This window comes from Lolium perenne, chromosome 7, assembly GCF_019359855.2.
Source record: "Lolium perenne isolate Kyuss_39 chromosome 7, Kyuss_2.0, whole genome shotgun sequence".
In the NCBI taxonomy this organism is placed as follows: domain Eukaryota; kingdom Viridiplantae; phylum Streptophyta; class Magnoliopsida; order Poales; family Poaceae; genus Lolium; species Lolium perenne.
Window position 1 is genome coordinate 53,308,707 of NC_067250.2, and position 26,331 is coordinate 53,335,037.

Below are 26,331 nucleotides of genomic sequence, written 5' to 3' on the forward strand. Positions count from 1 at the left end.
TGCTTCACAAATTCTGGCCAATCATGTTGCAGTTTCTCATATTGTCCTTTGAAATCCGGAGTCTTGCCCTGCTTGACAAAGTCATGGGCTAGATTTTGCTTGTATTTCCGGAATGCGTTGGACATCTTAGAAAGAGCGGACTGTTTGACTAGCTTGCACCTCTCCGTGTTTTCCTGAATCTTGTTACCCGTCTCATCGTATTTGCGGTATTCCGGAGGTAGAACGAAATGTTCCATAAGCTTGTTGAAGCAATCTTTTTTTGTTCTCTTATCGACAAAAGTGAAACCAAGACGTGCCTTCTTTGGCTCATTCCACTCCTGGACGGTGATCGAGACGTTGTCTCTAACAACGGCTCCGCATTGGCTGATAAACTTGGTGGCGTTCTTGCTGGGCTCCAGCGGCCTGCCGGTTGCTTCCTCGACAACCTCGATGGTGCATGTTTCGTTTGGTTTCATCGTCTTGGTTGCGCCACGCTTTGACGACGTACTCGATTTTTTCGACGATCCGGCCGAGGGCTAAAATAAGAAAGAGAGTCGCGCGCGTTAGTACACACATATTTATTCAAATCAGTTAGTTTGTATCACCAGAGGCTCAATGTATATATATACCTCGGCGCCGGAGGTGGTTGCTACTTCCAATTCAAGATCGTCGTTTATCGACGTTTCTTCGGCATCATCTTGCTGACGGCGCCCTTCATCTTCACCGTCCAGGTTCAGATAAGAAGAGATATCATCTTCTTCTTGTCCGGTCGGCACATATAGAATATCGCCTTTTATGATGCCGAACATATGGTCTTCAGCGTCCGGATCATAGTTGTCCAGAATCGGGTCAGCTCTATCATCCGCCATATGTCAGTCCTGAAAACATGTAGTCAAAACAAATTAATTGTGTATATGCCAGCATTATCATATCTCTTCTACATATAAGAGAGAGGGCGACGAGGGAGGCGAGAGGGGGGACGCAGTGATCGCGTGACCGAGAGAACGGTGGTGGTGGCGAAAGGGGGGACGCAGTGACCGCGTGACCGAGAGACCGGTGGCGGTGGCGAAAGGGGGACGCAGTGACTGCGTGACCGAGAGACCGGTGTGGCGGTGATCGAGAGGGCGGTGGCGGTGCCGAGGACACATAACCCTCGCCGCCCCCTCTCGATCCCAAATAAAATTTTGTTAAGTTAAAATTTTGATCATTAAGTCTAAATTTTGTTAAGTAAAATTTTTCTTAAGTTAAAATTTTGATCATTAAGTCTAAATTTTGTTAAGTAAAATTTTGATCATTAAGTCTAAATTTTGTTAAGTAAAATTTTAGTTACATTAAGTCTAAATTTTGTTAAGTAAACTATTACATGTGTAAATTTTTGTTAACCTAACACATTTTTGTTAAGTAAATTTTTGTTATGTCAAAATTTCGAGGGGAGTACAAAATTATATACATTATACTATATATTACATATTTGTTAAATTTTGTTAAGTCAAAATTTTAGTTTACAATTTTAATTAACAACAAGTTAATTCGTTTAAGTCAAATTTTAATTTTTTTTACATAATCTTTTTTAAGTCAAATTTTAGTTTACAATTTTAATTAACAAAAACAAAAAAAACAAAAAAAGGAGAGAGAGATCGAGGCAGGGGCGCCGTGTGTACTGGCGCGCCCCGCCCTCTCTCTCCCGCGGCGGTGGGCGGCGGCGGTTCGAGCGGCCGGCGCGCGCGCGTGGAACCGAGCGGCGCGCCGGCGGGCGGCGTTGGGCGGGGCGAGCGAGGCGGCGCGCGCGGTGGGCGAGGGCGGCGGCGCGCCATGGGCGAGAGGGCCGGAGCGGACGGCGCGCGATGGCGGCGACGTACGCCGGCGAAAGGGGCCGGGCCGGCGACGTTACGAGGCGGGGGCCACGGCGCGCGCGAGTGTGACATGTACGGTGGGCGGCGGCGACGACGGGGCGACGACGGAGAGAAGCAGGCGGCGACGTCGACGGCGAGGCGGCTGCAGATCAGATCGAGAACGGCGCGGCGGAGACGAAGAGAACGAAGTGAACCGCCCCCTCGCGCGCGCGCGTTTAAATAGGGACCCCCCTTTAGTCGCGGTTGGTGACCCCAACCGCGACTAAAGGGGTACCTTTAGTCGCGGTTGGCCACACCAACCGCGACTAAAGGGTATTTTCGCCGGGTTTTCGTTTCCCGCGGAAAAATACCCTTTTCGCCGGGTTTTCGTTTCCCGCGGACTAAAGGTATTTTTTCAAATTACTTTTCTTTTTCAAATTACTTTTCTTTTTCAAATTACTTTTCTTTTTCAAATTACTTTTCTTTTTCAAATTACTTTTCTTTTTCAAATTACAAATAATATATCAAAAAGTAAAGAATAATAAAAATAATTCATTTCAAAATCTAAAAAATACATATAATATATCAATAAATTCAGAAAAATAAAACTAATTCAATTCAAAATCTTAAAAATACAAATATTATATCAAAAAATTCAGAAAATTAAAACTAATTCATTTCTAAATGTTAAAAATACAAATAATATATGAAAAAATTCAGGAAAATAAAACTAATTCATTTCTAAATCTTAAAAATACAAATAATATATCAAAAAAATCAAAAAAATAAAACTAGTTCAATTCAAATTCTTAAAAATACAAATAATATATCAAAAAAATCAGAAAAATAATATATCAAAAAATTCTTTCTTCCTGCCACTTTCTTCCCGCCACTTTCTTCCCGCCACTTTCTTCCCGCCTCTTTCTTCCCGCCTCCTGTCTTCCCGCTCCCATTTTTCCCGCCATTTGTCACTACATATAGGTAGCCCGGCTTGGCCAGCATTATCACATCTCTACAATCTCTCATCACTCTCTCATGGCTTCCACCGCACCCACTCTAACCTACCAGCAGGTGGAGGAGCTTTGCGCCTCGAACTACCCTTGCCCTCCGGGCTACCGCGTCCCTGCCGGCTGGAGCCTAAGCGCCGGCGGCGTGCCGGTCCCTCCCGTCCCTCAGGGTACTGCGCGCCGGGCGGCCATCACACCAACTCGAAACTGACAAGGCATTGGATCACATCGTTCTGTAACCGTGGTAGAACTTCTGGATTGATTACCTTCTGAGAGATTGCATTGAGGAATGCACATAGCTTCACAATGGCTACTCGAACATTTTCCGGCAGGAGCCCCCTCAAAGCAATCGGAAGCAATTGCGTCATAATCACGTGGCAGTCGTGAGACTTCAGGTTTTGGAACTTTTTCTCCGCATGTTTATTATTCCCTTTATATTGGACGAGAATCCTGACGGGACCTTCATACTGCTCAGGCATTCAAAAAAGATGACCTTCTCTTCTTTGGTCAGAGCGTAGCTGGCACGACCTTGAAACCGTTCCGGATGCCGGTCATCAGGGTCTTTCAAACTTTGCTGGTCCTGCCGTGCTTCCTTTGTATCATTTGACTTCCCATACACGCCCAAGAAGCTTAGGATGTTCACGCAAATATTTTTCGTAACGTGCATCACGTCGATTGCAGAGCGGACTTCTAGGACTTTCCAATATTCTAGCTCCCAGAATATAGATTTCTTCTTCCACATGGCTACGTGCCCGTCAGCTCCCTTCAGAACTGATTGTCCGCCAGGACCCTTTCCAAAGATGACTTTCAAATCCTTGACCATATCAAATACCTCAACACCAGTGTGTTCCGCAGGCTTCGGCCGGTGATCTGCCTTGCCGTTGTAATGCTTGCCTTTCTTTCTTACTGGATGACCTTTCGGAAGAAATCGACGATGCCCAAGGTACACGTTCTTCTTACAATTTGGCAAATGTACACTTTCAGTCTCATGTAAGCAGTGCGTGCATGCATTGTATCCCTTATTTGACAGTCCCGAAAGGTTACTAAGAGCAGGCCAATCGTTGATGGTTACGAAAAGCAACGCTCGTAGGTCAAATTCCTCTTCTTTGTGCTCATCCCACACACGGACACCAGGTCTGCCCCACAGCTGTAAAAGTTCATCAACTAATGGCCTTAGGTACACATCGATGTCGTTGTCGGGTTGCTTCGGACCTTGGATGAGCACTGGCATCATAATGAACTTCCACTTCATGCACAACCAAGGAGGAAGGTTGTAGATGCATAGAGTCACGGGCCAGGTACTATGGCTGGAGCTCTGCTCGCCAAAAGGATTCATGCCATCCGTACTTAGACCAAATCTTATGTTCCTTGCGTCAGCTGCAAAATCTTTGAACTCTCTGTCGATCTTTCTCCATTGCGTTCCATCTGCGGGGTGTCTCAACTCCCCGTCCGACTTACGGTCCTCTTTGTGCCATCGCAACAACTTGGCATGCTCTTTTTTCCTGAACAGACGTTTCAACCATGGTATTATAGGAGCATACCACATCACCTTGGCGGGAACCCTCTTCCTGGGTTTCTGGCCCTCAACATCGTCACCAGGGTCATCGCCTCTGATCTTATAACGCAATGCAGTGCATACCGGGCATTCATTCAAATTCTCGTATTCACCGCGGTAGAGGATGCAGTCGTTGATGCATGCATGTATCTTCAGAACCTCTAAACCTAGAGGGCAGACAACCTTCTTTGCTTCGTACGTAGTGGCGGGCAACTCGTTATTCTTTGGAAACATATTCTTCAACATTTTCAGCAAGTTTTCAAATGCCGAGTCAGCTACACCTGCCTGTGCCTTCCATTTCAGCAAATCCAGTGTGCAGCCCAGCTTTTTCAGACCATCATCGCATCCGGGGTACAGCGCCTTCCTGTGATCCTCTAACATGCGATCCAAATTCTCCCTCTCTTTTTCAGTTTCGCAGCGTCTCGGTGCATCAGCAATGGTCCGACCAAGATCATCAACGGGATCATCACGTGCCTCTTCTTGACCTTCCCCTTCACCTTCAGCATCCTCCATGAAAGTATCACCGAAATGAGCAAGATAGCTTTCATCGATGAAATCATCCCCTTCTTCATCTTCTTCCATTATAACCCCTCTTTCTCCATGCTTGGTCCAACAATTATAGCTTGGCATGAAACCGTGCCGAAGCAGGTGCATGTGAACATCTCTTGAGGAAGAGTAACCCTTCTGATTCTTACAGTTAACACATGGACAGATAACAAAAACCCCCTGCTTGTTCGCATTAGCCACTACGAGGACATCTTTCAAACCCGCATGCGAACTCGCCGGACAGTCGGTTACCGTACATCCATTGTCGATTCATCTGCATTATTATAATATAAAATATATAATTAACCATCATGCATTTGTTAAACTAACTAGCTACAAACAATATAAATTAAACAATGAACTACACACACATGCATATTTTATCAACGACACATCAAAGGTTCAAGTTGCTAACCGCAATCGAGGAGGAAAAAATAAATGAGAAAGCTCAAGTGTGGCTCCAACACTTCATATCATGTTTGTTTCATGCTCTTGGGGCATTTCATCAAACACCTTATGTGCATAAGAGGAACCAAAAGCAAACCTAACACCCACTCATGAAGTTTGTGAAGAGAATGGCTCCAAATGGCTAAGTGTTGGCTGCTGGATGGGTATATATAGGGGAGGGGCTTTAGTCCCGGTTGGCCTGGCCAACCGCGACTAAAGGCCTTCGGGCACCTTTAGTCGCGGTTGGCCAGGCCAACCGCGACTAAAGCCCCCCACGTGCACCGGCTGGCCACCGAGCGCCCTGGGCCCAGGCCTTTGGTCGCGGTTCGCCTCCCGAACCGCGACTAAAGGTCCCATTAGTCGCAGTTCCTACAGCTTCGCGACTTATGGGGCTCACCGGAAGCCTGTTTTTCTACCAGTGGTTCATCACGGCCAGATCCACTTCGTCGTTCGGCCGGAGAGGGACACGCAGCATCAAAGCCCTCCTTATGCAGCCATACAAAGAGATACGAGTGGGATGGTGGAGTTTGGGCAGCGGCTAGCCGCCACGACTCCAAGCACAGGGAGGAGCGTGGCTGCGGCCCTGCTGCCTCCTTCTGCTGCAGTGGCTGATGGAAAAGGGGGATGGAGGAAAAGGAGTCTGGCCGGCCGCCGCGCGAGAAGCGGGCGTCCTACCGCAAGCCCGCATCATGACCTCTTTCCTGATCCAGGTTGGGGCGACGAGGGAAAAGGCGAGAGGCGGCGAGGTAAGGCCAGCGTGCCGCTGAGGAAGACAGCGGCCGGCACCCATGGCCCTACCTCGCCGGAGTCGACGAAGACGAGGGGGGAGAGGTTGGAGGACGAGGTGGAGATGGAGGGGATTAGAGGAGGAGTGAACCAAGGGGATTGGGGAGGAGCCAACTACATCTGGGCATGGGCAGCCCGGCCCAGACGGCCCGGCCCGACCCGGCCCGAAAATCCCGGGCCGGGCCGGGTCGGGCTTGCACTTCGGGCCGGGCTCGGGCCTGAAATCTGAGCCCGAACGTCGGGCCGGGCCGGGCTCGGGCCTTCATTTTCGTGCATTTTAGCCTAGTCGGGCCGGGCTTCTCGGGCCGGGCCGGGCTTTTTGCTCGTTCGGGCCGGGTTCGGGCTTGAATTACAGGCCCAACGGTCGGGCCGGGCCGGGCTCGGGCCTAACTTTTTACCCGCGTGCTTTTTTAAGCCCGGCCCGAAACCCGGCCCGGCCCGAACTTTGCCCAGGTGTAGAGCCAACACGGGCGCAGCGATTGGACTCCGGCGGCTAGGGTTTTCACCCGTGGCTGCTCCTTTTATACCACGCAGTCAAAGCAATTGGATGGACGAGATCCACCGCGTGAGAGCTGCTGGAAAAATCCGACGGCCGAGAAGCTCTAATCTCTGTGAGACCCCCTATGGGGGGCATCATATATACCTTCAGACTAGATTTTGATGTGCGCCTTGGCGCACTATCCCGTGAAGGTTGTATCAATATTCATTTCACATACATTCCTAAACTTCTATGATAAGCAAGTATTAAATAAAATTGAATGATTATCCGTTTTAAAAATTATTATTTGACGAAGAGGAGCAAAAGAACACAACATATTTTCAGTCGCTTTCCTACAGTCCTACATGCCTACTGTCTCTTGAGTCCTAGGATGCCATAGCGTGGCGTCTACCACTTGATTCAATGAAATAGAACATAGAAGTTCAATGAAATCTGAAATTTAATCTCCCTAAACATAGCACCATTCCAAGCCAAGTCTTGCTCGCTTCCCTTGATCGCTTGCACCACAAGTTGTGAGTCAGTTTCGAACGCCAGAAATACCACCAGATTTGAGCCTGAAACAGTGATTGTAGGCAGGCCTCTGCTTCAGTGTGGAGACACATGCTCCATATGATCAGCACCTGAACCGGCCACAAATCCCAGCTCATCTCTTAACACCTAAACCAAGGCACCAGACGCACTGGCCGGGTCCATGCTTCCATCAAGTAGCTGTCGATGCTGTTCATGCTGCTGAAGCTTTCTGTCTGTAAATGTCTAAAGTATGAAGTGGCATTGATACTCACAATAGATAATAATGGCACAATAAAAAGCAACTGTCTACTTCATTCCTCTGGCTAGCAAGTTCAGCCTCCCTGTACACACTGCTCTAATATCCACTCCTAACATAGCAGAAGTAAGTCATAACTCATAACAACAGGATACAATACATGTTAAAAGAAAGGATACATCAAGAATGCCTAATAATTCAAGTATTATTGTCTAATCGTAAAAAGAGGAGCATATATTATGGAAAGTGAAATTAGGCAATCTAATACAAAAATTTACAGGAAATGGCCCGGAGTGGGATCCGCTAATATTTTTAAAGGCAATAGCCTGAACTAAAAAAATTAAGTATAGTGACCTGAACTAACTGCTCACCGCAGATGTACGCCTGAATAAACCAACATCACATTAATAGTCCGTTTAACAATATCAAGACAAATGTATGCAAAACAAACAAGAACTGAGGGGGCATTTACACACATAAAACATATATAAGAAATAGGCCTAGTTTTTACTAATATAGTTCTGGTCATGGACATCAACTTGAAGTGACAAAATATCATAAAGATCTCAATGCCTAGTTATACGAGCAACATCAGGATGTCAATTTCTAATCATACTAAGTATAACGTGTATTACCTGAAACCTTACCATCATTATCTGAATTTCCGATGATATCATTAGTTAAAACAAAATAAAAATCCAAAATCTAGCATAGCAACAAAAACGGCATCATTTCTGGCAAGAAAAGTTTTCAAAGATCACAAAGCAAGTAAGTGCCAACTATTAACATAAACAACTTATTATATATTCTAGTAATTGATCACCACCAGGAACAAAATCATGAGATATCAAAAAGTGCGTACTCTTATAAATAAAATGAACCAACAACAAGCAGGGAATTGTACCATGGGAGCATGCAATAATGAAATATGTAGACTATTCATATCATATGCTCTTTCACTATTAACTGCACACTCCCAAGCAAGAAAGAAGACATTTTGAGATTGAATAAAATTAAGTCATTAAGCGTGCTATTACCAGAAAAAAATAAACAAGCATAAATGATTCATAAAATATGTCGAAGATCCCAAAATCTTGTTTTACGTTATGTGCAAACTCGATATTCTCATTGCTCTTCTCCCTTCTTGGATCAATAGTCTCTCTAGACAAAATGTGACAATACCGCTTATTGACCAACTTTTTTCAATTAATAATTCCAGCAGGCTACAAAAGAAAACCTGTTGTGGGTATACTTCATGGGTGTACCATCGACAGTGCCTAGATCCGGCAAGCCCGGGTGGCCCATAGATGGTGATGAGGCGTGTGGCCCGTCGGGCAGCCCAGTTGCTGTTGATCCTAAAGGATGAAGTCCAGCCCAGGATAGGGAAGCCGGATCCCAACCGACCATCGGAGGAAGTCGGATCCGTGAAGGTCCATGTGCAACTCGGATCTATGGAGGCCCAGGAGTAACCCGGATCCATGGAGGCCCATGTGGAACCCGGATCCATGGAGGCCCAGGAGTAACCCGGATCCATGGAGGCCCATGTGGAACCCAGATCCAGTACGACGTAGGGAGGAAGGCAGATCCTTGACGTACACGGCAAGACCTTGTACCGTAGTTAGGCGACCTATAATCCGGCTAGGACTCTCCATGTAAACCCTAGATCCGTGCGCCTTTATAAGCCGGATCCTGGGAGCCTTAGAGGCACGTTCAGAACAACCACAACTCATTGTAACAACGCGAAAGCGCCCAGATAATTCCAGACAAGCAGCAGTAGGCCCTGTCATCGTGCAGGTGTTCCGAAGCTGGGTAACTCGCGTACCACCGTCCCGAGAGCACTCCGCCCTATGGCCCCTACTTCTTCTCCCCCTCGTGAGGATCCCTCCTCCGGGGTACCGTCGATTAGGCAACGACAAAACCCTTCTTTGTCATTTACAAAGAAAAATGAAGAAACAATAAGATAAGATAAAGAGGAAAGGCTGATACATCTTATCATGCACATTATCTGTAATCACTACCCAACAGTTACTATAGTTGTAAAACTACCGTTTACTTACGAAATCCATAGAGGCATATGCACCAAATGATCTTCTAAAATCTGGAACTATCAAATGTGATATTAAATATCATTGGATAGATACTTATCTGGACCTGCAAAATATAATCACAGAAAAAAAAGGATAAAAGATTCATTCAAGAACACAATTGCTCAACATTACAAAAAATAAATTCTAAATATATGGAATCTGTGAATTTAACAACCATAGTAACAAAGATATTAGTACTCGTGAAGGAGGAACCGACAATGAATGAATCTGAAACAGCAAAACATAATAAGGATATAGCTGGCCTACTGTACTTGTCCGTAGTAAAATTACCTGACAAAGCAACACAATCAAACTAACTGCGAGCTTCATGTAACCCAGCGGCTGATGGGGCACTAACTACAAAATTAGGTTCTAAATTTCTAAAACCTTGAGTTAGACCGTATGTATATGTGGTATTGTTTACCAGTAAAGGTAGACAATCTGTAGGTGAACTCCAATAATCACATCAATGATCTGCACAAAGTGCAGCAAGTTCATCTCTTACATGTATCTGAGAGAATACATGTTGAGTAAGAACTGGGCCACTAAAATCCTAGAATTTGAGGACATAAAGTTGCTAAACATTAATCTTTTGTTGTCCAAACCTAGAATTATAACATATGCCTGAAGCTAAAAATGAAAGTAGCCATACTGCGCATAGGCGTGCACTGCCACATTATTTACTTAAAAAAGGTATTTGGCATGATAAAATATAGGTTGCCTACTATGTCTACTTATTATAGACTATAAAAAAGAGAGGCGCCTACAAAGAAAAGAAGAGGCATCTGCATAATACTTCAAATGGAGGAGGTCTACGGTACACATTTTCTATAGCAAGAATATCAACTGATTTCAGATAGCTTCATTTCCCACCTATGAAAGCCAGCTCAATGGACATAGAGTGATCTTTTGTGTTGATATAGACAGGATAATTTATCATAGAGACAAAGCTAAGATGAGACTGGGGATACAACTAATTTTTTACCTGGCAAAACAACTGATTCAGCATAGTAGTTTCGGACCTGATTCCTCAATTATTTAACACCATCTCTGAAAAAGGCAGCTTTGTTGCTAATTGTACAGCCCTGGCAGACAGAAAGATAGTTTAGCATATTCAGATCGAAGGAAAAACAGTACAAACTCAGTTCCTAATTCTATTTAGTAATCAAAATATTCAGACATAAACATAAAACTTTGTCATTTATACGCTGATTACTTAAAATAAACTTGTTTGGACATAGCCACCATCAAACACTAACTAAGGGCCTCTAAACCTCTCAAAGAGAATATTATTAATATGAAAAAAATAACTTAGCATTACCCTCCATTTAACTCTACATGTGCAACCGGAACATTTTCAGGTCACTAAACAATAGGCCCTTGCAGATGTACTTCATGATACAAATAAACGGACATGGCAGTCTCCTTTCAAATAGATTATGGATGCTTATTTGACTGGATGTTAATAAATTAACATGCTACAGTTTTCCACCATTAATTCTGAATATTTGTCTGCCAACAATGTAGACAGTGATATCTCATTGTATGAACATATTTTTTGGGAGGGGCACTTGACATAATACAAAATTTTGCTTCAGATGAACATCATCCACTCTGATTTGTGACGTTTAACATGTTAAGAAACCAAGTCATAATTTGAACACTATAGTAAATGAACATTCAATCATGTGCATAAAAAAATGTTCCATGTACAGAAAAGACCTACAATCGCTCTATTACTAACATCTATAATAGGATAGAAGGTGGATGGCCCTTAATCTTGCAGACAACAAACCTCGACTTCGTTCCTACATTTAGAAACAGAGCATGCACAATCTAGAAATAAATAGCAAGATCTACCATAGACAATGGCTCTCTAAGCAGAGGAACTTTGGAGAAAACTTATTCAGGAAGGGTAACAATTTCTAACATGAAATCCACAAAATGAATGGTTGAATAATTTTCATAAGCAACAACCTCCATGTTAACCAGCGATGAAAGAAAAATTTAAAATTAACCGCTGGAAACTACATGGATTTTCTATATACAAAAATTAACTTTATGTACACATGAAAATCAATAAATCAGGATACTGGTTTGTTGATATCCTATTCTACAGTAAGTTTAAAATATATATATGTGGAACATCACTGAATAGTAATCACTTGAGGCCAATAACCTCAAACGTGGACATGTGGTCTCATATGTTAAATGCACAATTATAGAAATGGCATAACCAACAAGGTAAATTAATCAAATGAGTATATTATTGAACATCGCAAACTGGAGTGATGATATAACCAATAGCGGATGACAAGAAAACAGTAATTACATGAGTATGGCTCAATACCTGCAGGCTACATGTCGTGTTACCGCCTCCCTGAACCTTGAGAGCGAAGCCCCAGATTTTGCCGTTGGGGGCGAACATAGGGCAGAGTAGATTTTAAGAAATGGATCAACTCAAGACAAGTGAAGGAGACAAATCGTGCCATAAGTTCTTCTCTGGGATTTCCATAAAATCAGAAGATGCAAACTTTGTTCCTTTATGTGAGCTGAAATAAACCATATAACAAAGACAATTAGCTCAACCCTGAACCATCAAGGGATAAAAGCTAGCCCTGCACAATTCTATAATTCTTATAATAAATATTATCTGACAATATTCCCTAACCAAAAATAAATTACCTCAAAACCAATTCCACTCCAATTATAGTCAATATGACCTAACACTTCTAAATCATCATCAACCGTTGTAATTATTCCCCATTGCAACCTGTAACTACAAACCAAGAAAACGTTGATTATGACACCATGGATGATTCAGAAAATGGGATCAGAGAGAGAGAGTGAGAGAGAGAGGAACATGGGATCTCCATAGTACCAGTATTATTTCCAATAGCTGTAACTACGCATTGCCGCTTGGCCAGCTATGTGGCAGAGCAACTCTAGTTTCTTCATGTCTTCTACAACCACGAATTACCAAACTGTAATCTTGGCTTCGAAATCACAAGGCAAGAAAAACAAATCTTATCAAGACAGGCACTCACCTAACGAATAAAACTTTGGCCCATCTGCACAAGTGTGAGGAGGGAGTTTGCCAGATGCCTGAGATGGCCGTGATGATGTCATCATCCATCAGGTCCTGTCATATCTACCCAGCATTGTACTCCCTGCTGAACACTCGATTTCTAAGGAGAAATTAACGGAAGGAGCATATAATGGAAACATAAATGTAGGAATTTAATTGCAGCACGAATGAAAGTCATCAGATAATCAAACAATGTGATATTAAACCACCCCATGTAATGAGTTAATGGGTGTTAGCATCCCAAATGAGTTAATTGTTCATACATACTTTTTATAAGACCAGCTGAAATTCTCCGTCATTTCCTTAACGTGGACCTCCGAGAGCTACCTCTTCACATTTGGATTACAAAACAATACACCATTTCAATGGATTATTTCATATATGCGAAATGGATCGAGTTCTAGTAGAGAAAGAGGCAGCTCGGTTGTACTTCGTGAATAAATCAGGGATCGACGCAGCCTTATCATGTGAGAAAGATCTCTCGCTCCACCAGGCAATGGAGCTCACCAGAAATGATGTCAATAGGAGCCTATTCACCAGGTGAAGGTTAGACTCAGCCAAAAGTGCAGCAAATTATTATATCGGGATAACAAGAGCCTACCTCCACTCTTATCTCAATTTTTAGGAGAACACATTTGAGAGAGAGAGAAGAACCTGAAAAATAAAAGGCAGATGAGGGATGGACGTACCGTCGTCTTCAGCGACTGCGAAGACGTGGATGAGGCCAGGTTCTTGCGCTGCTAGAAGCCGAGCACTGCTCCTCGGAGGCGCCACCTCCTTTGCCTGCCCCTCTGTGCGCCGCCCCCTCTCCCCAGCATCAGCCTCGGCACATGGATCGCTAGTGCTGATTTTCCTCCTCCCAGCTGCAGGGTCGCCTAAGAAGATCTCCATCTGCCTCTATCCCAACGCCCGCGCCATCGTCCAGAGCTCCGGCACCGACGCCTTGCGCATCTCAACCACCACCCACGGGCTCACTTGCTGCTGATGGAAGAGAGGAAGAGAGAGAAACTTGAAGATTAGTACCACTGCGATGAAAATATTAAAATGAAAGAAACACTAAGAATATAAAATAACTCATCTTTGATACAACAATATTGCGATTATGTTCTATATCTAAAAGATATTGTTCCAAACCAATAGTCAAGATATATAATATTGAGAAATGAAGACATGTCTCGCAGCGAAGAAACCAGCCCCCACACATTAAATTGTCATATAGCAATAGAAGAATACAGAAATATACTTAAGATCTGTTTACAGTGAACAATATAAGGACCGAGATCCCGTACTTTGTTGCGGGCAAGGCACATAGCACCTTGACCCCATACATCCACTGTCCAAGCATATCCCACAGCCAGCAGCAGATCACAACCGAAATCATCACGCACAGGATCAAACATGGCCTCTTCATCCTCACGCATGCCTTGGGAAGAGAAAAATACTCTGCCGTTGTGGCCATCAACACACTGGGAAAGATCCGCTCCGATCCAGCAGCCAATGGAGGATATTTTCTTGCCGATGTTTACTGAGTAATTGCATTAGAAGAGTAAAAAAAGCAATATGAGCGATTGTTCTGGCAGCGATACTCAAAGACATGTATTGATAATTTGAGAATTCGGAGCATTAAACTGCCTTGGATACAAACACATGTACTGAATTCGTAGCCAAGGATTAAGAATAGCATCTCCTGAAGCTCATGTGATAGGCTATATGACTTGCTCGTTAACCACTTCACACATGTTGGAACTGTGCTATACTACCTGTTGAGTAAAATGAAGGGATATTCTCTTGTAGAAAGTATGCCAAGGGCCTCTACACTATGAAGATTTAATAATCGAGAAGGGCACATTGTTGTTACGTGAAGTCATGAACGGAAAGAATAAAATTAATTTGATGATTTTTCTCTAATGGTGCTTTAGGAGACATGTATGAACTGAAAATATACACGGTGAGATATGAAAAAATCTTCATACTGAAGTAACATCCGTGACTTGGTTGGTGTTTGAGCAAAACAAAACATTCAGACAAAAAATTACCTAGTTATTCTTGAAAAATACCTAGTTATTCTTAATCAATATCTAACACCATCCAGTTTAACTAATGTTTTCAAATGATGGAGCAAATCAAAACATTCAGACAAAATAGTTATTCTTGAAAATTAGCATGTTGTAAAACAAAAAAATGTCACAATAAGCTGAGGAGAGAGATCACATATAAATTGTCTGATTGTACAAAAAACATTACCTTGTAGATCCTGGCATGTCCTCCCTCGCCCTTCCTCTGCACAACTCTCCTCGCAATCCCTGTCATGCTAACAATAAGGTAACACCATCACATCACATGGTAAAATTTCTCGAATATAACGATACACAAAGTATAGGAACAGGACTGGTTGAACTGCATATGCAAGATATCCTGAAGACCTTACAAAGAGTGCATATAAAAGCTGCAGCCAACAAAATAAGTATTTGACAGTTTTTCAAATATTATTAACTCGGCGGTAAGTTGGTTAAATTAAAATACTACCACTAACAAATAAAAATTAAGCAGACCTCTGAAAGCATATTTTTTCTCTAATCAAAAGAACTGCCTTGCTATGTTGCACGGATACTTCAGAAAACTCACGTATCCGTATCGGATACTGCCGGATACGCGGATACGTATCGGATACCTATTATGTACGTAGCAGCTGATTTTCCATTTTTTTAAAGAAACTTCAGAGCAAGGTGGAGAAGCGACTAAGAGAGCGCCGGAGTTGTGAAGCTTTTATGCAAACAATCTCTAGGGCCTCTTATATAGTCACTATCACAATAACACTAACATTAGAGGCTACACACATAAACTGGCAAAGCACATCCATGTTATCCTTGTTGTCCCTTACATTGAATTTTTTTTGTAACAATGTGTACTCTATGAATGGCACACACATGTTAGCAACAAAAATAGAAATACGTACGGAACGAAAGATAGAGGTCAGTACCTCAACTTGGGTCACTACCTCCGCTTGGCACATTATTAAATAGGAAGGAACTAACCTGCACCTGGACACGAAAAAACGAAATAAGAAGCCATATTTCTGAACCAATACATACAAGAACAAATGAAGGAAAAGAAACTAAATTGGTACTAAGCTGGAAACTAATAAATCAATGGGAGAAGATGTCCAGGTAAGTTTGGGACTTTCAATGTTGCCTAGCACGCATCATATCGGCTGACCCCTTGCCGCCATGGAGAGCAACCGTGCCCGCGTCGTAGCATAAGGGCGGATTTGGGGAGAGATGGAGGAGGGGATTGGGGGAGAGATGAGGGCGGGGATTGGGGAGGACGCGGACGACAACACTCGCCGGAGAGGAGGCCAGCGGTGGCTCGCCGGAGCAAGGGAGGCGGCTGCTGCGGGATTCGGGAAGATTGGGATAGGGTTTCGGCGCAAAGGAGGGGATGGAGGAGGAACCGCTGGACGTGGAGAGGAGGAGCCGGCAGAGGCGCAGAGGAGGAGCCGGCGGAGGCGCACGAGGTAGCGGAGGGCGCGAGGCGAGGCGGCCGGCGGCGGGGCTGAGACGTGCGAGGAGGATGCGGAGGGAAATAGAGATAGGGTTCATGCGGCATCGCTCGTTGGCCAGGGACGGTTTTGTCTCACGCGGGCTGTCCGTGCCCAATCGTGCAATGACACGTGGCCCAACTGCTGAACGCGAAACTGAGCCGCGCGGCCAGCCCTCGCGCGCCGAGTGGCCTAACGTGGATGGCCTCAGAGACCCCCTATGGGGGGCATCGTTTATATCTTTAGATTCGTGTTTTTTCTTTTATGCGTCATCTTGTCATCATGCATATTTTTGAACCTAAAATTATTTTATTAAAAACCTTTTTTATTGGTAATATTAATCCCTCTCTTTTATCTCAAATTAAAATATATTTTCTGCCTATTTTGTTTTGTTCTAAAACTCTATTTGAAAATAGTTTTAAAATAAAACATTAAAATGTTTAAAATAAAAAAAGGAGAAGGCAACCAACCCGGCCAGGCCCATGTGACCCAACCGGAGGCCACCAACTCCACCAACCAGAACCAAAGCCCAACCTCAGTCTTTTCCTCTCCTCTCTAGCCCAGCTCGGTCTCCACGTGTGCACAACCCATTTGGCCCGACCGGTGGAGGGAAGCCTAGGGTCCCTGGCTATTTTACACTTCGCCCCCCACCGCCGGTTCCTTTTCCATTCCCCCAGCTTTTTTTTTCTGCTCAAGTCCCTCCACAAAGCCACTCTCTTCCTCTCCCGACGCGACCCCGACCTCGTCCACTATCTGCGTGAGCCGCATCACTCGACCCCCTCATCCCCGAGCGGTGCTAGCCCTCCATGGGTCTCCTCCACCTCCCGCGCGCCTCTCCCGTGATCTGGCCGTGCGCCGGCCGTCCTCGTCGACCTCCATCTGCGTTGCCCCCTCGCGCCAGACGACTCCTCTGCTTCTCCCGCGCGGCCGGAGGTGCCCGCCTTCGCCGCCCCGAAGCGCCTACCGGTGTCGCCCTCACCACGGACTTCCTCCGCGCGGTGAAGCTCCGGATCCCCTGCATCCCCACGCTAGGACGTAGCGGTCGTGCTCTGCCTCGCCGAGTCTCTGTGCCTCCCGGTGTGCGTCACATCCAAGCCTAGGAGGACGCCGACGATGTGGACGAGGATCCATTCCTTGATAAGAGGCACTCTGGCTGGTTGGAGAGATTGGGCTAGAGGCGGAGCTCGTGGTAGTGTAGGGGCTCAAGCTAGAGAAAGACGCCGAAGGGCTCCGTGCTCCGGAGAAGGTCGGGTGGGCATCTCGGTCGGAGCTGGATGAGGCTGGTGCCCATCTGTGGCTCGATGGGGAGGCTGCCTCGATAGGAGCCCACGGATTAGGGACTACGACTTAATTCCTAACTAAAGGGCTAAATTAAAAAGGACAGACAACGTACCGGTCTCATTGCAATTTAATCGTAAAGATCACTATGCATGTTTATGAGATAGAGATAAGTGAAACCATCAACCCCGATCCATTTTAAACCATAAGTAACACCTTTATATCTACTTTGTTGCACTATTAATTTTAGTAATTTATTATTTTGAAAATACAAAAATATGATGCTCACTCTATTGCTTTATTTATTTATGTATTACTTACACATTGTTGTACCTAACAAGTGGAGTTGGAGACACAAAACTGTTCCTATTACTTGATAGATAGGTAGTTCCTTGAAGAGGATTGAAGGACGAACTGAAGTTTTTCCTCAGGAGTTTGAAATAATGTCTCGAGATACTCTTGTGTGGAAATCACCTATGCTGCATCACTTTGCGCTTGGAGTCTCAATAATCGGCATACGCATGTTGTTTCGTTGCAATCAAGAAGTATTTTCTAACATCGTTGCCGAGAAAAACTTTGGTTCCATTGCAAGCAGGTTGACGAGAGTTGAAGCAACAACTTGCATCTCTTGACTTTGTTGTGAGATTTCTCCATGATTTAGATTTATTTGGCCGACGACGGATGAGGACCATGGATCGGTGGCTTGAGCATGCGGCGGATTTTTAAATTGTACTGCCATGTGAGACCGGGTTCATTTCATTGATCATGATTCTGCCACGTCAGCTGAGTTCCACCGGTCAGATTCGTGTCAAATCGCGATCTATGGACTTTTAACATTATCCTGAGAAGAACTTATAAAATATGCGGTTTGCTAGGTTTATCTCAGTCAAATTCTACACCATTGTTTGCATCATGATTCGTGTAGATGAGTTACAAATTAGGTTATAACTGAGTTTTTTCCAGTTGCAAACGAAATTGAAACTGAAATTTATCAATTACAAGTGGAGATCCACCTAAAAAAATATCTGGATTATTTAATTAACTTTGTAATTTGTGATAGTTATCAGTTGCAACATAAATTATAACTGAGATCTTAAAACATAATTAAAAAATACGGAGTAAATGAAAAATAGTCACACCTACAAAATGTAGCCGTATTTTGGCTCGTAATGGCTGCGCCAGGCATCATGCCGGCCACCACTTGATCACGGCACACGTACCACGTCGTGCCGAGCACCCGGCACAATTGAGTCAGCCGCTCGCACGTACCATCTGCATCAGTATGTCGTTGAACGAGTCGACCGGTCCTGGCGCGCACCAGTGCAGGCAGTCGTTCATCACCGTCTCCGGCACGGGGCGTCCGGCGAACGCCTCCTTGGTGATGTAGGCGCCCGGGTGCCCGTCGGGCCGCATGGACGCCATCCTCGTCACGTCTAGCACCTCCAACCGTAGGCCCCGTCGCCGGCTCTGCACCGCCACCGCTGCCGCCTCCTCTACGACGACCTTCCTCAGCTCGGCCTCAGTGCTCGCCACCTCCGCCTCCCCCTCCTCGAACGGCTTCGCCCGCGAGCACGCGTCGCGGTGGTTCCACGCGTACCTGGGGTCGAAGTGGGACGGCGCGATTGTGGCCACCACGACGAGCTTGTCACCGCCGCTCGACTTGGCATTGACGAACCCCAGCGTCCTCCGCATCACCTCGCGGTACACGCCGAGGAAGCCGCCGCCGATGTCGGTCTCGTTCACTTCCGGACGGGAGAACACGCCGGCGATCACGCCGTCGTCGTAGTAGACGGCCGGGTGTGGGAACCAGTGCCCCGCGGAGATCACCATGACGTCCATTTTGTCCACGTCCGCCGTCCACGGCTCGGTGAGCGCGTCAAGAAACACCGTGTCCTGCGTCATGCCGTAGTCCTCCGACTTGCCCTCCGCGCGCACCAGGAACGGCGACCAGTACGTGGAGATGTTGACGTTGTGCGGCGCCGGGAAGACCCACCGCCAGAACTTGCGCCCGAGCCGCTCCTCGTACCGGTGCGCCGTCTCGGGCCGCGACACTGTGGAGAGGAAGCAGACGAGGGCCTCGGCCTGGTTGCGCGCCGTGGAGTCGCCGACGAATGCCAGGTGCTTGCCACGGAGCGCCCGGAGGAACTCCGCCGGGTCCAGCGCCGAGAGGTTGCAGCCCGCCGGCTGCCACCTCCAGTGCAGGTAACCGTTGTCCGGCTTGCCGTTGGTGACGCACTTCTCCGTGCTCTTCATCTCGCACTTCTCGCTGTCATACCGCGGGCCAGCAACGCTGGCATCCCACACCCACTTCCCGTCGCCGTAGTCGCATTGCACCCAAACTGGCCGCCCCGGTTGAGCAAGAAATGGAGATCGGCTTAGAATCCAATGAAGCCTGTACCATGTGCTTGAAATGTAGCCAAGATTTTACCTTGAGGAGGTTGAAGAGGAGGCGGCGTGCTTGTACCATGTGCTTGAAATGTAGCCAAGAGATTCGTATATGAGATGAAAGATGGAGCGGAGTAGAGGAGGATGTAAATCAGAGGCAATGTGAGCAGAGGACACAGCGTATAAGTCAGGACCTTCTTCCAGAGGGAGTAATGGCTATAACTTGCTGCTGCTTCTTGTGTTTCTCCCATCTGGCTGATCACGTTGCGGCCTTCTTGGTAGGAGCCAGCCGGGATCTGTAAGAGCTGAATTGCTGATAGAGGATATGCATTAATCCATGTACGGTACAAATAGGTGTTTGAGCACCAAATTGTATAGTAGCAAAACTAGAAGTCAATCCCAATAATTATATAGTTTTAATAATTCCACTGAAAACTAACTTAATTCTTTGTCGACTCTTTGACCATAGAATTGCACCGTAATTCGTGTTAGAATGAGCTACACCGTGAGTTGTAACTGAGATGTTTCTTATTGCAAATGGGGTTGTACTCCTAGAAAACGTGCAACAAAATCTAGTGACTCGTGCAATTAAGAAAATCTCCTAAAGGGGCTGAAATTTCCTCATACAATCCATTTAAGTATTCATAAAAAGTATTTTAAATTATATTCTGTATTTATTTGTAGTACTGAAATATTTAAGTGAAAGATAATTATTTTAAGGTCTACGGTAATCGATAACATTCAGTGAATTTAGATGAAGTCTCACTAAATGTGGTTTACACATCTAGCACGATGTCATATTACATTGTCGCGCTCTGATGACAGGAATCCGCTCCAACGGAATTAACAAATCGCAGTTCCGTCGATTCCATGTTCTCGCCCGATTCCTCGCGCCGTCTCCAACGGAAGTCAACACAAATATAAAAACTTTAAGAATCCAGTGTCGTCTATTCCCCCATCCGCTGGAATCATGTCCACTGGTGGAAAAAGGGGCTTTGGTCGCGGTTCGCAACTAACGGTTGCGCAACCGCGACCAAAGTAGCGCGACTAAAGGCCCCCCCCCTTTAGTCGCGGTTCCTTACGAACCGCGACTAAAGGCCCGTCCACGTGGGCCGCAGGCGAGCGCCAGGACGGAGGACCTTTAGTCGCGGTTCTTCTGGCCAACCGCGACTAAAGGCATCCGCAGGGTTTAGGGTTTAGCCCCCCTCCCCCTAAATCTGGTTTCTTTTTAATTTGTATTGTTTTATTTCTTTTGGGTTTTAATTTTGAAGGAGTTTCACATATTCTACGGCACTACATACATGCATATGAATGTACAATTTCAAACAAATTTGAAATTAGAACCAAAAAGAATTCAAGAGGAATATACAATATATATTCAATATCGGATGACCATATACAATTTTGAACAAGTTTCCATCCATAATTTAGTGCATATGAAGTTCTACGTCATCGTAATGGTGTTCTCCTCTAGGATCGATGACTTCCCTCGCCAACCATCCAGCTAGTTCCTCTTGAAGTGGTCGGAAGCGAGCTTCTGGACTAAGCGTCTTCCGGAGGTTATTCCTCATGATGTGCTTCTCACACTTCTGGTCCCGCTCATTGCAGTATCTCCGGATCCTCTCACAAACATAGTATCCACATAGATTGGTCCCCGGTGGCTGAATATCCCCAGTCGTCCGCACTGCCATTTTAAAATGTAGCTTTTTTTTGAATTCACCGACCTTGGTATCTACGAACCGTCTCCAAACCCTACGAGGCAAAGAAAATTAAATGAACAAGAGAGTTATTAATTAGTTACTTGATATTAGGAAATGATGAACGAAATAGGCCGATCGATATAGAGCGCAAATGAATGAAAATAATTACTTTTGCATCATTTTTCTCATGTCGGCCCAAAGCGTCGTATCCATATTCAGAGAGTCGTGGACGAGAACTGAGGAGGTGTGAAATTGAATTACCATAAGAATCCAGTGGAACCTGCGGACACGATACATGCACAGTCATGCATAACTCATCGATTAGCCACATACCATGCATGGAGTAAACAAAAGAGAATGTGCTCAAGACAGAAACACTCACCCAAAATGGTAAGGAAATAGAATTTCACTTTTGAGTTCCTGTTTTCTAAGAAACTGCCATAGGTGTTCCTCCACGTCGGCGGGGTGGTGTTCTAACACATATGAATTAACGATTTGTGGATCAATGAACCCAACATCATGGATGTTCCTTATTCGCATTTCCCGCTTCTTCATTCTGCATAATAGCGTACACAACAAGATAGTTAGGACTATATATATATATATATATATATATATATATATATATATATATATATAGAGCAAGACTATTCTCGAACCCCCCTTAAGAGTGGTTCTAGAATAGCTATTCTAGAACCCCCCCCTTAGGATGTTATAGACTATTTATTCTACAACCCATCTCTAAAGACCTTCTAAACCCGACACAACCACCCAATCCCATCCAACCTTCCGCCGGCCCAACCCACCTCTCGCCAACCCCACCCCACCTAGCTACCTCCCCCCAACCCCACCGCCCATCGACCCCACCCTACCTCTCGTCGACCCTACCCCACCAGCACCACCCACCAACCCCACACCTCCAACTTCCGAAGATCCCACCCACACCACCTCTCGATGACCCCACCCTACCTTACCTCCCGCCGACCCCATTCCGCCTACCGTCAAACCCACACCACATAGCGCCGAACTCATTTTTGAAAGTTTGCTTCATTGTTTAGAAGTTCGCTTCATTTTTCGGAAGTTCACTTCACTTTTTTGGGAAGTTCACTTCATTTTTCGGAAGTCCACTTTTCTTTTTTCGGAAGTTCACTTCATTTTTTGGGAAGTTCACTTCATTTTTCGGAAGTTCACTTTACTTTTTTGGAAGTTCACTTCATTTTTTGGGAAATTCACTTCATTTTTGGAAGTTAACTTTACTGTTTTCGGAAGTTCACTTCATTTTTTTGGGAAGTTCCTTTCATTTTTCGGAAGTTCACTTTACTTTTTTCGGAAGTTCACTTCATTTTTCGGAAGTTCACTTCATTTTTGGAAGTTCACTTTACTTTTTTCGGAAGTTCACTTCATTTTTTGGGAAGTTCATTTCATTTTTCGAAAGTTCACTTTACTTTTTCATTTTTCGGGAAATTCACTTCATTTTCCGGAAGTTCACTTTACGTTTTTCAGAAGTTCACTTTACTTTTCCCGGAAGTTCACTTCTTTTTGGGAAGTTCACTTTATTTTTCGGAAGTTCACTTTACTTTTCTGGGAAGTTCACTTCATTTTCGGGAAGTTCACTTAACTTTTTTTCGGGAGTCTTTACTTTTTCCGGAAGTTCACATCATTTTCCGAAAGTTCACATTACGTTTTGTCAAACAAGCTGAAATACTTTTTTTTCAAAATTCACTTAGGTTAAAACGGTAGTTCACTTTGTACACTACGAGGAAGTTCACTTGGCACCAGTAGAAGTTCACCTTTTTGCACGCCGATAAAATTACTTCTTGTGGGAATTCACTTTTGTAAAAAATTAATTTCACTTTGTACCACGTGGAAGTTCACTTTCCACCTCATGGAAGTTCACTTTAAAATACGTCGTACAACTACATTTTGTTGAAATTCACTTTGGTCGAAATGACAGTTCACTTTGTAATATCCCGAAGTTCACATTGTACCTCGAGGATGTTCGCTGTAAACATGCCCGAAAATTACTTTTTGTGAAAATTCAATTTAGTTGAAACGGAAGTTCACTTCATTTTTTGGAACTTTATTTTATTTTTCGGAAGTTCACTTCATTTTCTGAAAATTCACTTAATTTTTCTCGGAAGTTCACTTCTTTTTTCCCGGAAGTTCAGTTCATTTTTCGAAAGTTTGCTTCACTTTCTGAAGTTTGTTTTCATTTTTCGAAAGTTCACTTTATTTTGTTGGAAATTCACTTAATTTTTCTGAAGTTTACTTTATTATTTTTAGAAGTTCACATTAAGATTTATCAAACATGCCAAAAATTACTTTTTTTGTCAAATTCACGTAGGTCAAAATAGTAGTTCACTTTGTACACCGCGAGGAAGTTCATTTTTCACCGCGCAGAAGTTCACTTTTAACACTCCGAGAAAATTACTTTTTGTCAAAATTTACTTTGGTCAAAATGAAGTTCATGTTGTACCACACGGAAGTTAACTTTGAATCGCATGGAAGTTCACTTTGAACACACCAAAAATTTACATTTTGACGAAATTCACTTTAGTCAAAACAAAGGTGGTTCACTTTGTAGCATACGGAAGTTCACATTGAACCTCGTGGAAGTTCAATGTAAACATGCTAGAAAATTACTTTTTGTCGAAATTCGAGTTAGTCAAAACGGAAGTTCACTTTTTACGTCTTGGAAGTTCACTTAGTATCGCACGAAATTTCACTTTACATACGAAAGGAAATTACTTTTTGATAAAATTCACTATGCTCTAAACGGAAGTTCACTTTGTACCACGCGAAAGTCCATTTTGAATGCGCCAGAAGATCAAATCATACAAGCCGGAAATTTCCCATTAAGAAATTTGGAAAAAAGGTCAACATGAAAAAGTTTCACCTAATCAATATATTTTCAACACAATTTTATTTGGAACATTCCGACAAGTGGTTCGGAAATAAATCACAAAAAATAGTACAAAAAAACGAGAAATTCAGAAAGTATAATCATGTTTTTTCAAATCTGCTCTTAAACTGTGAAAAATTGGTGAAAATGCTCTATATAAAAAAGTTGCGCCTAGTCAATAGCTTTCCAACGGTGTATCATACGCATCAATCCGATAAACTGTTTCGAAATTAGACCTCAAAAACTGCACGAAATTAGTGAAATCCGCGAAAATGTTGTTTTGTATATTCGAAATTATTTTTAAACAATAAAGAATTTGGAAAAACAATGAACACGAAAAGTATGCGAAATTACTATACGAATACAATAGTATATTATATGCATCATTTCAATAAGCGATTCAAAAATTAAATTTAAAATATTGTCCGCATAAACATGTAATTCTAATGTTCCGGAAAGTAGAATCATGTTTTTTCAAATCTGCTCTTAAACTGTAAAGAATTGGGGAAAATGATCTATATGAAAAAGTTGCGCCTAATCGACAGCTTTCCAATGGCATATAATATGCATCAATCCGATGAACCGTTTGGAAATTAGACCTCAAAAACTGCACTGAATTAATGAAATCCCCGAAAACACTGTTTTGTATATTCAAAATTATTTTTCAACAATACAGAATTTGGAAAAACAATGAACATGAAAAAGATGATAAATTACTGTACGAATCCAACGGTATATTGTATGAATCATTCTGATAAGCGATTCAAAGGTTAAATTAAAAATATTGTCCGCATAAATATGTAATTCTAGTGTTCCGGAAAGTAGAATCATATTTTGTTTTCAAATCTGCTCTTAAACTATAAAGAATTGGAGAAAACAATCTATATGAAAAAGTTGCGCCTCATCAACAGCTTTCCAATGGCATATCATATGCATCAATCCGATGAACCATTTAGAAATTAGACCTCAAACACTGCACGGAATTGCTGAAATCCGCGAAAATGTTGTTTTGTATATTCAAAATTATTTTTAAACAATATAGAATTTGGAAAAACAATGAACACGAAAAAGATGCGAAATTACTATACGAATCCAACGGTATATTATATGCATCATTCCGATAAGCGGTTTGAAAATCAACATGAAAATACTGTCTGCACGAATATGTAATTCTGGTATTCCGTCGAGAAGTTCACTTGTGAAACACGCGGAAGTTCAGAAAGGGTTCGAGAATAGTTATTCTCGAACCGGTTCGAGAATAGCAGACCTATATATATATATATGTATATATATATATATATATATATATATATATATATATATATATATATATATATATATATATATATATAGTGCAGGCAATGAACGAGATGGGGTAGAAATTAATAAATCACTTACGAACGTAGCAATCGATGATAGATTTGTCGAGGTCGCGCAGATTGAATAAATGGAACAATTCACTCCGATGAATTTGTATATAGTAATGTTTGAAGTGATGCTCATATCTAACTTCCGCATAAATATAGTCTTTGGCGTTTTTAAGTTTTATGTAACCCTTGTACCAATTTAGCAGACCTTTCATTTGTCGAGGTAGATCCTCTTCCTGCGCAGGCTCGACGAGAGGGCCATTCTTCACATATGTAAATACTACGTCCTTCATTGGCGCCTCATCAAGGCCTAACAGTGCACGAAGAGTGATACCTAAGTCGGCCGCTTGTTCTCTGGCACTCGTTACAGTCAATCCATGTGCTGCCGCAGCTGCTATGATATCGGAGGCATCCGGACCGGCGGCTTGCACTATGAGCGGGGCGATCGATTGTTTACTTTGTTCCCCGAGCTGGGCAACTTCTTTCCCCCTTTCTAATTTTTTCTCGGCCTCCTCCTCCAAGGCTTTCTTCTCCGCCAACTCTTGGTTCCTCTTGAACGCGACTGCTTG

General features: G+C 43.7%; 1 protein-coding gene and 2 long non-coding RNA genes across 3 annotated transcripts; all 3 read right to left on the minus strand.

Moving 5' to 3' along the window:
- Positions 1 to 9,337: 9,337 nt before the first annotated feature.
- On the minus strand, positions 9,338 to 12,105 carry LOC139833473 (uncharacterized). Its single transcript, XR_011749297.1, has 3 exons — positions 11,855 to 12,105; positions 10,490 to 10,589; positions 9,338 to 9,568 (listed from the first exon to the last, which is right to left on the minus strand). It is a non-coding gene; the product is annotated as an uncharacterized lncRNA (long non-coding RNA).
- A 1,830-nt stretch (positions 12,106 to 13,935) lies between these two features.
- LOC127313253 (uncharacterized) lies at positions 13,936 to 15,635 on the minus strand. The gene is made up of 3 exons (XR_007858854.2): positions 15,573 to 15,635; positions 14,837 to 14,895; positions 13,936 to 14,117 (listed from the first exon to the last, which is right to left on the minus strand). It is a non-coding gene; the product is annotated as an uncharacterized lncRNA (long non-coding RNA).
- A 2,861-nt stretch (positions 15,636 to 18,496) lies between these two features.
- Positions 18,497 to 19,620, minus strand: LOC127313252 (xyloglucan O-acetyltransferase 1-like). Its single transcript, XM_051343805.2, has one exon. The coding sequence runs from the start codon at positions 19,308 to 19,310 to the stop codon at positions 18,660 to 18,662; it is 651 nt and encodes a 216-aa protein (XP_051199765.2). The 5' UTR covers positions 19,311 to 19,620; the 3' UTR covers positions 18,497 to 18,659.
- Positions 19,621 to 26,331: the final 6,711 nt, after the last annotated feature.